The sequence below is a fragment of the Kryptolebias marmoratus genome, linkage group LG18 (assembly GCF_001649575.2).
Source record: "Kryptolebias marmoratus isolate JLee-2015 linkage group LG18, ASM164957v2, whole genome shotgun sequence".
Lineage (NCBI taxonomy): Eukaryota > Metazoa > Chordata > Actinopteri > Cyprinodontiformes > Rivulidae > Kryptolebias > Kryptolebias marmoratus.
The window spans coordinates 7382213-7394548 of NC_051447.1; the positions used below are offsets into that span (position 1 = coordinate 7382213).

Here is a 12336-nt window from a genome sequence, read left to right on the forward strand (position 1 = left end):
GGGGGGGGGGGGGGTTCTCCTTGTTCTCTGCCCCTTGACATCCAGCCTGTCTCTAAGTGCGGCGAGGACACATCTCTGTGCTCCGGTGCACAGCTTCAGCAAAGACTCGCCCTCTTAATCGGAGACCATGAGCGAGGCGAAGAAAGGCGAGCTCGCCATCCGGGACAAAGCCATCCTGCACCAGCAGAGGCGTCTCAAACAGGCCACCCAGTTCACGCACAAGGACTCGGCTGACCTCCTGCCCCTGGACGGACTCAAGAGGCTCGGCACGTCCAAAGACCTGGTGAGTGGACCCGAGTGTTTTTACGACTGACTGGAGTGTGTGATGCCAGGTTGTTTAGGGTTGAGAATGAACAGAAAGAAAAGACGAGTAAAAATTTCTCTTGCCCATTTTACTCGAAATTCAGCTGCCTCTTGTTTTCTCCTGACAATCCCGATAGTGTATTTTCCAGCAGGTACATGTTGTAAGACAACAGCAAAAACAAGAGTAACTCTCTCAGGTTTCTGTAAATTGGTTTTATTTATCTAATAAACTAACTCCTCGAACTGAAATTAAAATGAAAATTCCTGAGTTCCAAATTTTAAAATCAACTGTGCTGAAAAACAAATTAGGATTTACAAACCATTTATTTAACGGAAAATATCAGACACTCACAGGATCCATATTCCAAAACTGTAAGAATAAAGATTTTATGTCATTATCACCCGCCACCAAAAGGGGAAGTGTCAAGAATGTTTTTGCCTGTGTCTTTGTGTTTATCTGTAGCACTAGCAAAACCTCTCATGAAGAAATGTACAGATTTCAAAGAAACTCCCAGGAAGTGATCACTGGATGTACATCTACAATGGATTAACTTTTGAAGGCAACCTAGTTCAAGATGGCCACGACAGCCAGTCAACCTTAGCGAACATAAAATGCCCATATCTCGGTTAATTTCGTAGATACTGAGCTAGAATTTGGCGAGGTGGTAGCTGACAGTCATCCCCAACACAATATGATTACGAAGTGTCCAGTAAACTGAGGAAACCCTTAACAGAATGTATGAGCACGCTTTCCTCGAAGCCCAGCTCTGTTATGTAAACTGTTGCCCAGAAGTGCGGCATCAGACAGAGTCATGAAAGATTCAGAGCCGCTGCGCTCTGCACACAGACGAGGAAATGTCAAAGCTGGATCCAGTTCACTGCGCAGCGGCTCTCACACAGCCAGAAACACACTCACGGATGTCATGGGACCAAACACACGGCTCTGAATGCAAAGGTGAACGACTTCACTTCCTCCTCCCCCCAGAAGCCTCCCGAAGCAAAGCGCTTCTGTAGACTCTGGAGGAACTCCTTGTGATAATCCTATTTATTGCGTCATTAACACAAGTTCTGATTTAATGGCTGCTTCCCAGATCCCCCTGAGCTCTTCAACAACTTCAACACATCTCTCTGAGCTCTCTGCAAATATGAGACTTATTTCTGCCACATTTAAATTCAAATTGTCTTCTAGAAAACATCCCACTCCCTTCTGCTTCTTTTTGACCCAGCTTTGTTCATTCTGATTAAATTATATTTTCATTTCAGTCCTTGTTCTTTAATTCAATTCCATTCAATTTATTTCTATAGCGCCAAGTCACAACAAAAGTCATCTCAGGGAGCTGTACAAAAACATTCACATAGATCATAAAGACATTTAGCAAGACATTGTCTATCTATCTAAGGAAGCCAGCAGATTGCGTTGAATCTTCACTTCATCACAGTCTCCCATCCTGAGCAGCACATCGGCAACAGTGGAAAGGAATAACTCCCTTTTAACAGGAAGAAACCTCCAGCAGAACCAGAGCAAGAACCAGAACTGGGCTCAGGATGGGCGGCCATCTGCTTTGATCGGCTGGGGTTTGAGAGGACAGGAAAGAGACAGTCAAACACAGAATGACTCGTCCAGGTGGAGTTTCTTTTCGAAGAAAGACAAAGAAAATCATGTTAGTGATAGAAATAATTACAGTGGAGCGAGTAAAGACAGCAGCAGAGTGAGGAAATGTGGTCAGTATGTCCTTCAGCAGTCTAAGCCTATAGCAGCAGACCTACAGGATAACTCAGGAAACCCACACCAACCCTAACTAAAGTCTTAAAAGTAGACAGAGTGTCAGCCTCACTAACAGAGAGGAGTCTGAGAACTGAAAGCTCTGCCTTCTGTTCTACTTTTAGAAACTCTAGGAACCACAAGTAAACCTGCAGCCTGAGAGCGAAGTGCTCTGTTAGGAAAATATGGAACAATAAGATCCTTAATATAAGATGTAGCTAAAGAGTGTTTTGGATACGCAGACAATAAAGAATTACAGTAGTCCAGCCTGGACGTGATAAAAGCATGGATCAGTTTTTCTGAATCATTTTGAGACAAGATGTTTACAATTTTTGTAATATTTTGTAGGTGGAGGACAGCAGTCGTAGTAACATTTTTAATGTTACTGTTTATTGTGTGTTTCTTATATTCACACATTCATTATCATCACCTGCCTTTTGTCGATCATGTAATTGCCAGTGTATGTGTGTGTACATTTGTTTGTTGTGTTTGCAAAGTATTTCCTGAATCGCCTGACAGACTCTAATGAAACACTCAGAAAGTAATCACTGGACGCACATCTGCAACTTTCGGAGTCAACGCGATTCAAGATGGTCGCCACGACTAAGTGACCTTAGAAAACACAAAGAAATGGCTGTAAAACTGTCAGTTCTAAGATGATGAGCTGAGATTCGGTGTGGTAACAGCTTAGAGTCATTACGAATAACGAATAAGCCGAGTGCTACTCATTGCTTACAACTCGTTACTCCCTTCTCACCACAGGATGATCTTAGATCATAGCTCTGGCATGTAAGGTGGCGGGTGATATGCATTTCTTTAAGCTAGTCCTTAAATTAACAGTATTCTCTCATTATCTCAAAGGGAGCACACAACCACACATCTAGACACAAAGAAAATATATAAAGTAAGATTTTACCCAAACTTTATTAGATTAAAAGAGCTTAGTGTAAAACAGATTTTCAGCTTATAATTCTACATTTTCTGGAACAGCCTGAAACTCCTCTTATTATGAAAGCAATTTTCTCTTTCATAAAGGCAAAATAAAGTTTGTCATTATTTAAAAAAAAATAAAATAAAAGTCTGTCACACAGACATGAATGCCAATATAAATGTTATACGTGACTTTCTATAAGAAAATCTCTTGAAAATGGCTAAAAAAAAAAGATGAAATTGCCAGCTACGTCTCTGCCATGACTGCATGACCCTTCAGCAGAAAGCTCATTCAGGTTCTGATTAGATGGACCGTAAATGAGACAAGAAAGCACGATGTGGTTCTGAAGTGGTTCGCAGGCCAACCCTTCACGGACAAAATAATAATAATAATAATAACAATAATAAGATCATATGGGTACAGCTGTCTGGACTTTTTCAGCTTCTGTTCTTCCTATAATCAAATGAACAGTTTTCTGTTTCTCTGGCTTTTGGTTTCCCTTTGTGTGGTCGTTTCTGTTCTTCCCTTTTTTTGATCATTTAATAGACTTGTTGGAGGAAACCTGCATGCAAAAAATTAATTCACAACTGTACGCCCCCCACTTGTAATGAACCTCAGTCTTTCTGGGTTAAAGTCCAGCGACTGAGTTATGCTGTTTTTAAGATATTTGCTGGGTTTTTTTTCAGTGTATAAATGATTGAACTTGATTCTGATCAATTTGAGCTTTCCAAAAGACTGAACTTTGTGCTTTTTCATCATGTAAATCTAAAAATGCTAATTTTTTTCTAGGTAATTTAGATGTGTTCTGATGCTAAACACTGCTGTGACATAAAATTTAAAACACTATTGCAAAATAGCTGTTTTCTTTTGCTTTAACCATGTTCTTCTTCCAGTTCATTTTTGATGGCTGGATTGTCCTATCCACTGTGTAATTCAGCAGCAGAGCTGTTACGTAAAACAGAGTTTGTTTTGCTGCTCTTTAGCCTGAGGTGCTCTTACTCTCAGCAACAGCAGCAGCATCCCTCCAGTTTTTTTTTTAGTGTGTGCTGCAAAACCAGGAGACCAGTGATCATGAAAAGGGCAAAAAATCACTGACAGAAAAGCAACAGAGGAAAAAGGAAATAACTGGAGGTCAGAGAGGAGGTGCACGGTAGTAGGCCTGTTTTATGCAACACAGAGTACAGAACAATGTAAAAATATTATCACAAGTTCCTTTAAAACGTGTTTGTTGGGCTGAAAAAATATGTTCACAGCCTATTCAACACCTGAGACCCGCATGACCCACATTATTGTGTAGCCTTGCTTTCTACTGTACTTGCTACATAAGGCTGATCTAGCAAAAAAGGCAAAAAACAAATGAATTAACGTTAATTTAGGCTTCATTTAGGCTGAAACCAGATCAAGTCATAAACAGAACCACATGACTCTGTCATTATATAACAAAAACTAAGCAAAAATGTAGAAGCTGTGCATAAAAGCCTAATACACCAGCTTGTAGAACAACCTCTTGCAGGAGTAACTTTATTTTTATATGCTGACATCAGTTTTTTTCTAGTGTTGTGAAGAAACTCTTGCCAAAAAAAAGAAAATTAAAGTCCTAGTACTTCTTGATTTCAGTGCCATGTTTGACACTGTTGATCACGATATCTTGTTGGACAGGTCAGAAAACTAGGTTGGCTTCACTGTTCAATTCTTGGTCCAATATTATTCAATTTACTTGCTTCCTTTTGAGCATGTCACTCAGAAACATAATGTTAACTAATTACACAGATGACCTACAGTTGAATATTTTCTTATCTATAACTGGCTTCCTATTGAAAGTAGAATCAATTTAAAGACCTTATTGCTTGTATTTAATGTGTCACGTGGCTTTGAATCACAGTAAACGCTGTAAGTGACCTGTTTACCAGTTATACACCAATCAGATGACTCAGGTCGGCAGGCAGCGGTTACTTTGACATACCTCGTCCCTTTTTCCAAATCAGGGGATTTGGATGTGTGCAAATACCCCACTGTAAATATAACAAAGGTAAAAACATTTGTGAAAGCGTATGATTAAGTTTTTATTGTGTTTGTGTTTTTTCATTACCGCTGCTCTTAAAGCAGTTCTCATTGATGCATGTGTGTAGAACTATGTCTGCATGTCTGCATACAGCATCTTGCAAAAGAATTCATCCCTCTCTAAGTGATTCTTCTAGTTTATTGACTTACAACACGGCAGCATGGCAGAGTAGTGGCCACCATCGTGTGTGGAACGCCATGCCTGGTGAAGATGGATTTGACATGTGTTATGACACAGTTTGATGATGTGTTTGCTAACAGCGCCATGTCAGAGAAGTTTGAGTAGTAATCGATTATCACTAAAAAGTCTTTACCTCTGAAATGAAACAAGTCCATTTTGATTTTGTGCCCTGGTGCTGCTGGCACATCAGCTACCATCATGGGCTCTTTGCTTCTATATTTCTGGCATGTGTCACATTTACTTATCAATGCTTCAATGTTCTTGTTAACTCCAGGTCAGAAAACTGATCCTCTCACTCTTCTTTTGCACTTTTCAAAGCCGAGATGGCCTACGTGCATCTTCTGTATAATGTCCATCCATAAAGCTTGTGGAATGACAAATCTGACTTTTTCTTTTTAGCAACTTTCCACCCACAACACTGAGTTCACCTCTGATATGATAAAACTGCGGACATGAACCTGCTGGCCGTCCCTCATCCATGTTCTGAATGGCACGTTGCAGCTCTTTGTTCTTTGCTGTTGCCTCCATTATTTGCTTTGTCTTTGTGTCTGAAACCACTAATGAAGCAGACGCTGTGTTCACATGACACTGAACATCCTCATCAGCTGTACTCACAAACTTGCCTGGAGGTGCTCAGGAGAGAGTGTTGGCAAGTACCAGGTGCTTTAATGGGGTATAAACCAGTGTAAAGTCTGCATCTTCATTATTAGGCGCTGAATTCGTAACAGCTTCTCATTTAGATTATTTTTGATGATAGAGACCAGCGGTCGATGATCTGTCTCTCTGTGAAACTGCTCTAATCCATAAATTAATCCCAAGCATCCCTTTTTGATCTGGGCATATCTGCATTCAGATTTAGTCATAGCCCTGGATGCATAGGCCACTGGTTTCCAGTGTTCACCCTCAGACTGCTCCAATACCATCCTTTGAAGCATCTGTCGACAATTAAATTTTTTCTGTGTGTGATCATAAAATGTCAACATAGGTGCAGGGATCAATGGGATTTTGAGCTCTTGCCACTCATGCTCATGTTTGACTGTCCATTAAAACTCATTGTGCTGACAAATGCATGATGTTTCTACAGTCAGATTGGGAATGAGTTTACCTATGAAGCTGATTATCCCCACACTTATCTTGTCTGGGGGGCTTGGCCTTGAACTTATACAGAGAGCTTGTCTCTGAGGAAGACAATTGCTTGAATTCCAAAATCACATTTGTTCCTGCTGAGTTTCTGTACTCCCTCCATTACTCTGTTCAGCCTCTAATTGTGTTATTGGGCTGTTGATCCCTAAATGATGTCACCAGTGTAGACTTGAAGTCTATTCAAGCCCTCGATGATCTACTCCATTTCTCTGTGGAATATTTCAGGTGCTGAATTGATTCTAAAAGGCAATCTGAGAAAACAGTATCTGTCAATCACTACTTCAGGGTCCATCGGGAATGCACAGTGTCTGCTTGAGTTTTATTGCACTCGGTTTCCCAGACTTGAGGAGTTATCTTGGTTCGGAAAGTCTTGAACTTCTCTCACGTCATGACATTGGTGGTCAAACTGATCAACTTGATTTGATCTAAAGCTCTTCAGCATTACTTATTTAAGGTGTTAATGAAGAGTTCATGCTGTTTATATAAACCTAATTCTTCATGCTGTTATACACTCACTGGCCACTTTATTAGGTAAACTTGTTCAGCTGCTTGTTAAAACAAACAACTAATCAGTCAGTCACATGGCAGCAACTCAATGCCTTTAGGCATGTAGTCATGGTGAGGATGACTTTATAAAGTTCAAACTGGGCATCAGAATGGGGAAGAAAAGAGATTTAAGAGACTTTTAATGTGGTGTGGTTGTTGGTGCCAGACAAGCTGGTCTGAGTATTTTAGAAACTACTGATCTGCTGGGAATCTTACGCACAACTATCTCTAAGGTTTAAAGAGAATAGTCCAAAAAAGAGAAAATATCCAGTGAGAAGCATCTGTGTGGACAAAAAAAAAGCCATGTCAGTGTCAGACTGGTTCAAGATGACAGGAGGGCAACAGTAGCTCAAACAACCACTTATTCCAATCAAGGTCAGCAGAAAACCATCTCTGAACACACAACACATTTAATCTTGAAGCAGATGGGTTACAGCTGCAGAAAACCAAACCAGGTGTCACTCCTGTCTCCTAAAAACAGAAATCTGAGGCTACAGTTCACACAGACTCACCAAAATTGGACAATAAGATCTCAATCCAATCAATCACCTTTGGGACATGGTGGAAAGGGAGATCCACATTATGGACATGCAGCTGACAAAACTGTAGCAACTGTGTGATGCTAACATGTCAATATGGTCTAGAACAGTGGTCTCCAATCCTGGTCCTGGAGGGCTACCATCCTGCATGTTTTACTTGTTTCTCTGATCCAACACACCTGATTTGAAACAATGGGTGATTAACAGGCTTCTGCAGAACACGAAGAGGTGATTTAACCTCTGAATCAGGTGTGTTGGAGCAGGGAAACAAGGGAAACATGCAGGATAGTGGCCCTCAAGGACCAGGGTTGGAGACCCCTGGTCTAGAATCTCTGAGGAATGTTGTCAACATCTTGTTAAATCTATGCCACAAAGCATTAAGGTAGTTCTGAAGGTGTCCAATGATTCATACCTGCTTGACCTAGGGTTTCTGACCAATTTAACAGCAAAACTGAATGCACTGAAAAGCAAAAATCGGTGTTTGGACCACACATTTAAACAGCAGCAAGTTAACACATTTTCCTAACTTGGAAAACAAATATCTCAAGCCATCAAAGACGCCGAACAATAACACCTGGACAAAGTTGAGACAGTTTAGTTGGAGTTTTGGTGAGTCACGGAAGACATTGCTGCATTTGTCTCAAACACATTTCAGCAATTTGATGTAGAATAGGTAGCTCCAAATTCCACTGGAATCAATGATTTCCCAAAGGAGATCATTGATTTGCTAAATGACAAAACTGAAGGGACAGTGATTTTTAGGGACTTGTAAGCAGTGAGAGGCACCCTCTCCTCACTGCATGTGCTCTGAAAGCGAGTGCCTATTTTGAATCCACTTACCTCTGTGAAATGCCATTTTCACAGATGATGATAATCAAATCAAAGTATACGACCTGCCCTACTGACAGACACCTCACATACTGCCTGAGACTGGCTGTGTGCAGCTGAGTCATATCACAAAAGACTCAGACAGTGTTCAATCACAACTGTCACACTGACTTGAGTGAACTCCACAGCAAAAGCTTTGTTTCGTGGCACTGTAAAAGAGCAACACTACATAAGACGGGCAAGAGCTGCATTTTGTTTAATGAAATTGGAAAGTTGTTGACACTCACTGCTCTCCTGTTTCAAATAAAAAAGTAAATGTCGCAATTTACAAGTTCTTAAGCTTCACAGTTAGACTCTTTTCAGATTAAGAATTTGGTTTTGCAAGACTGCCCAGCCATGTATCGCTGTTAACAGTTTTAAGCTCTTGTTCAGACTCAAATAAATCTCTCAGTATATTTGTTGGTTCTTAGTCCTGTTTGTATAATTGTAAAATAAGAAATTCTGTTATTGAAGATACATCAGGCTTGGCTGGGGCTGATCTATGTCATCCTGTGCACACTGTTATCAAAGGCCCAGTGGTCTCCGAAAAACTTAAAAAGGGCTTTTTTTTCAATTGGAACTTTTGGTGCAAGTGCGTGCAGGAGATGTGTAAATCTTTCCAACTAGAATCTTATTTTATGTGACAATAAAATAAGATATTACCATTTTTCAAGCATGAGGCACCCAGACAGTACTGGATTTGGGGGTTTAGGCTGGTGAGGAACTTCAGGCTTTCTGAGGTGTATTTATGATTTCTAGAGGACTTCCAATTTGTTCGACTCGTGATCCAGAAATTTGGATGAACAAATGAAAATCTAATACGCCAACATATTTGAATCGCAGGAAATTATGTCGAATTATTCAGCCAACTCCTATAGATTCAAGTAAATCAAATAGTTATGTTTTTCAAGGGTGTGGGTGGGGGGTAGGGGTTGACTAACACACTAATGTAATTACTTTTTGTTGACTAACAAATAAACACAGGTAAAAAAAAGTAATAAAAATAGAAAGGAATTTCTAGGTTTAAAATGGTAAAACGCAAAAGTAATACGTTTCCTTCTTTCTTAAGAAATACTATATATTTTTTAAAATCTTGTACTGAGGAAGTAATCTAAATAAAACTGCACATTACAGCTGCTGTTTCCTGCATCAGCCTGCAGGTCAGTGGTCTGTCTGCTCATGTGCATTGAAACAGATGAGCGAGTCTGAAAACTTTGTGTGTGTGTGTGTGTGTAGGCTAGTCTTCAGTTGCGACTGAGGATAATCAAAAGCTACAGATCTGGGCTTGGATGTAGAGCTGTCATCATTTAAAGATACTAAACCAGACTGAGGGGCCAGTCTGTCTGTGCAACCAATTTTTTTGTTAATTTGATCTGCTGTCCCTTTTAAGAAGTGATGTATTTGCATGAACAGTCAGCAGCACATCTGGATCAGGTTTTAAAATTGATGAATATATTATTTTATATTAATACCGAACTGATTTGCTTTCTTAGAGATATAAAGATGCACTTCAGAGGACAACGTAAACAGTGTTGCATGTAAAAAAAACAACTGTCTAACCTTCCCCACAGTATGCATCTTCCTCCACAAAAATATACCGTGTTAAATCAGTTCAGATACAGCCTTTACGTATAATTAGCTTCAGGACAATTAGGAGGCTTGAACCTGTCTCACTCTATTTCATCTGGAGCTGTGGATGGGCGGCAACACTCCCTCAGCTGCTCCCTTGGTGTTGTGCAGGAAGGCAAAAGGCTAAAAATACCCAGCAAAGCAAAACACACACAAAAAAACCCCGCAACAACCCCAACAAAACGCAAAAGAAGGCAAAAGCAAAATGCATATTCACTGAGCAAGATTCCACATCCCCAGATGTAAATGGCAGGGATCACAGCACAGCAGGTCCAACACATGGCTCCTGCCTTTCTATGTTAGGTTAACTGCTAACTCTAAATTATGGTTTCCAGTTCATGGCAGGCTTGAGCCTTGTTGGTTCCTTGGTTGTTCCTGAACATCCCAACCAACTCCCTTTCATCTGAGGAGGCCAGACGAGTATTGGTCAATCCAATGAGCGCTGTCAAACAAATCCTGTTTGTGACGGCAAAGACAAACTACCAGCTGCAGTCGTTCGTGATCACTAGTAGGAAGATGACTGACCGTGGTCTTGTCATGTTAAAAACATTGTAGAACCTTCCACACCTATTGTTAAAAGATTTTGGTGTAAATATGTGTAAATTTGAGCATGTATGTTAAACTTTGCAAATATACTGTATATGCAGAATGGTAATGAAAAAAACCCTCAAAGTGCAGAGATGTAGTCACCATTCCATGGAGGATGCTAGTACATAATGAAGACACATTACAGGTTTATTATATATGTGCATAAGGAATAAATTGGGAATGGACAGCCAGGCGGGCAGCACATGTGAAGCTGCTGGGGCCTTCTGGCCGCTGCGACAGGAAGTCAGCCGCTGGAGACGGCCATCAGAATAAGAAAGAGGGCATTAGAAAGCTCATATCACCAGCTGGAAGAGAGAGATGAGCCTAATGCCGGCAGATAATTACACCACATGGCAGTTAGCCTCTAATCTGACTCACAGAGGCAGAAGTACAGAGGAACGGAACTGTGCCTAAAAGACAATGAAGAGGAAGAGCGAGATCTCTGGTGTTAGACATTAACAATCTCTCTGACCTGCTGGCAGGACTCAGCAGGGCACTGGTTTAGAGGTCACCACAGGACTCACATTAGTCATTGGGTTTAAAATCGAATGATGCCCACTTTGTCAGTCAACACAAACCGAATATGTTTATCTGTAAGCAGGTCACAAAAAGCTAATCCTGAAAACTATTTATGAGGGTAGGGATTCTTTTAAAGTAATTTCATCCTGTTTTTCACAACACGCTGGAGAAAGTAAAAAATGTCTTCTTCTTAATATTATTTACCCCCTTTTATTTACCTAATCTAACTTTGTTTTTACACATACTGTACGTTTTAACTTGAACATAATGAAAACCCTTGACTTTTAGTTTGATGAAAACTGGTGAAAAATCAAATGCAAACAGATGTACTATTCATCTTCTGTCATTATACAAATAACTTCCTGAGGGAAAACAGCTGCTGATGCAAATATTCCACCTGGAGACATTAAAGCATCTCAGAGGAAAAGGGCGAGATGAAAATAATGACAGATTTAAATAACTGTTGCAGTAGTTGTTAAGTTTTTTTTTTAAATGGAAAAACACCATTTTAAAATTCAGCCAAAGGTTTTTTCCCCCTAAATCTTAAAAAAAAAATGTGTGTATTCAAACAGGTAGAGGGAAGCATCTTGAGTCATATATTAGTCACGCGCTTGTTAGTTTTAGCTGAAATCTAAAACTAACAAAACAAATGCTAAAAGCTAAAAATGTGGCAAAAATATATTAAAAAGCACAAAGCTTTTTAAGGATTAGAAAAGATGTCAGTGTCAAAGGTAAGTAATTTAACAAGTATTAAAGTTACAAATACAAACTAAATGTTTGAAATAGCTGAACGCATGCTGAGGTTGTTAGAGTTCAAAAAACATACAGAAGAAACTATAAACAGGAAAACAACAGTCTGAATGCTGACTCAGCATTTACACAATAGCCGGAATGGGTTTGAAAGGGTTAACAAAGATCCAGTGAGCTATAGATGTGATTTCAATTCTCAGCCCTCATTTAGACTTGAATATTTCTGGTTAAATTTAGATGGAATATACTTCATATATCTCAGTTTTGTCTGTCGAACATATCTTTTTAGACCCAACAACTGAAAGCACGTAAGACACGCAACCCAAGACCGAATTGCACAAAGAGAAGAACGGAAATTTAAAGGAATCAGACAAAATAAAGAGATCAGAACAGAAGGTCGACTGAATAGTAATAAAGAGTGAAAATAAAAAAAACTTAGATAAGAAAACATGCCAAAATAAAAGCACAGTAAAAAGTGGATGTGACAGATAAAGAAACAAGAGAGGCAAACCAAAGG

At 39.8% G+C, this 12336-nt stretch overlaps 2 protein-coding genes across 3 annotated transcripts in view; one reads left to right on the top strand and one right to left on the bottom strand.

Moving 5' to 3' along the window:
• itfg2 (integrin alpha FG-GAP repeat containing 2) overlaps positions 1-12336 on the bottom strand; it is a 64916-nt gene that overhangs the window by 5413 nt on the left and 47167 nt on the right. The gene's annotated exons all lie outside the window — the stretch shown is intronic.
• nrip2 (nuclear receptor interacting protein 2) overlaps positions 7-12336 on the top strand; it is a 29644-nt gene continuing 17314 nt past the window's right edge. The window contains exon 1 of the mRNA XM_017411566.3: positions 7-283. Coding sequence (XP_017267055.1) covers positions 128-283 — 156 coding nt within the window. The 5' untranslated portion in view covers positions 7-127. The remainder of the gene's footprint in view (positions 284-12336) is intronic.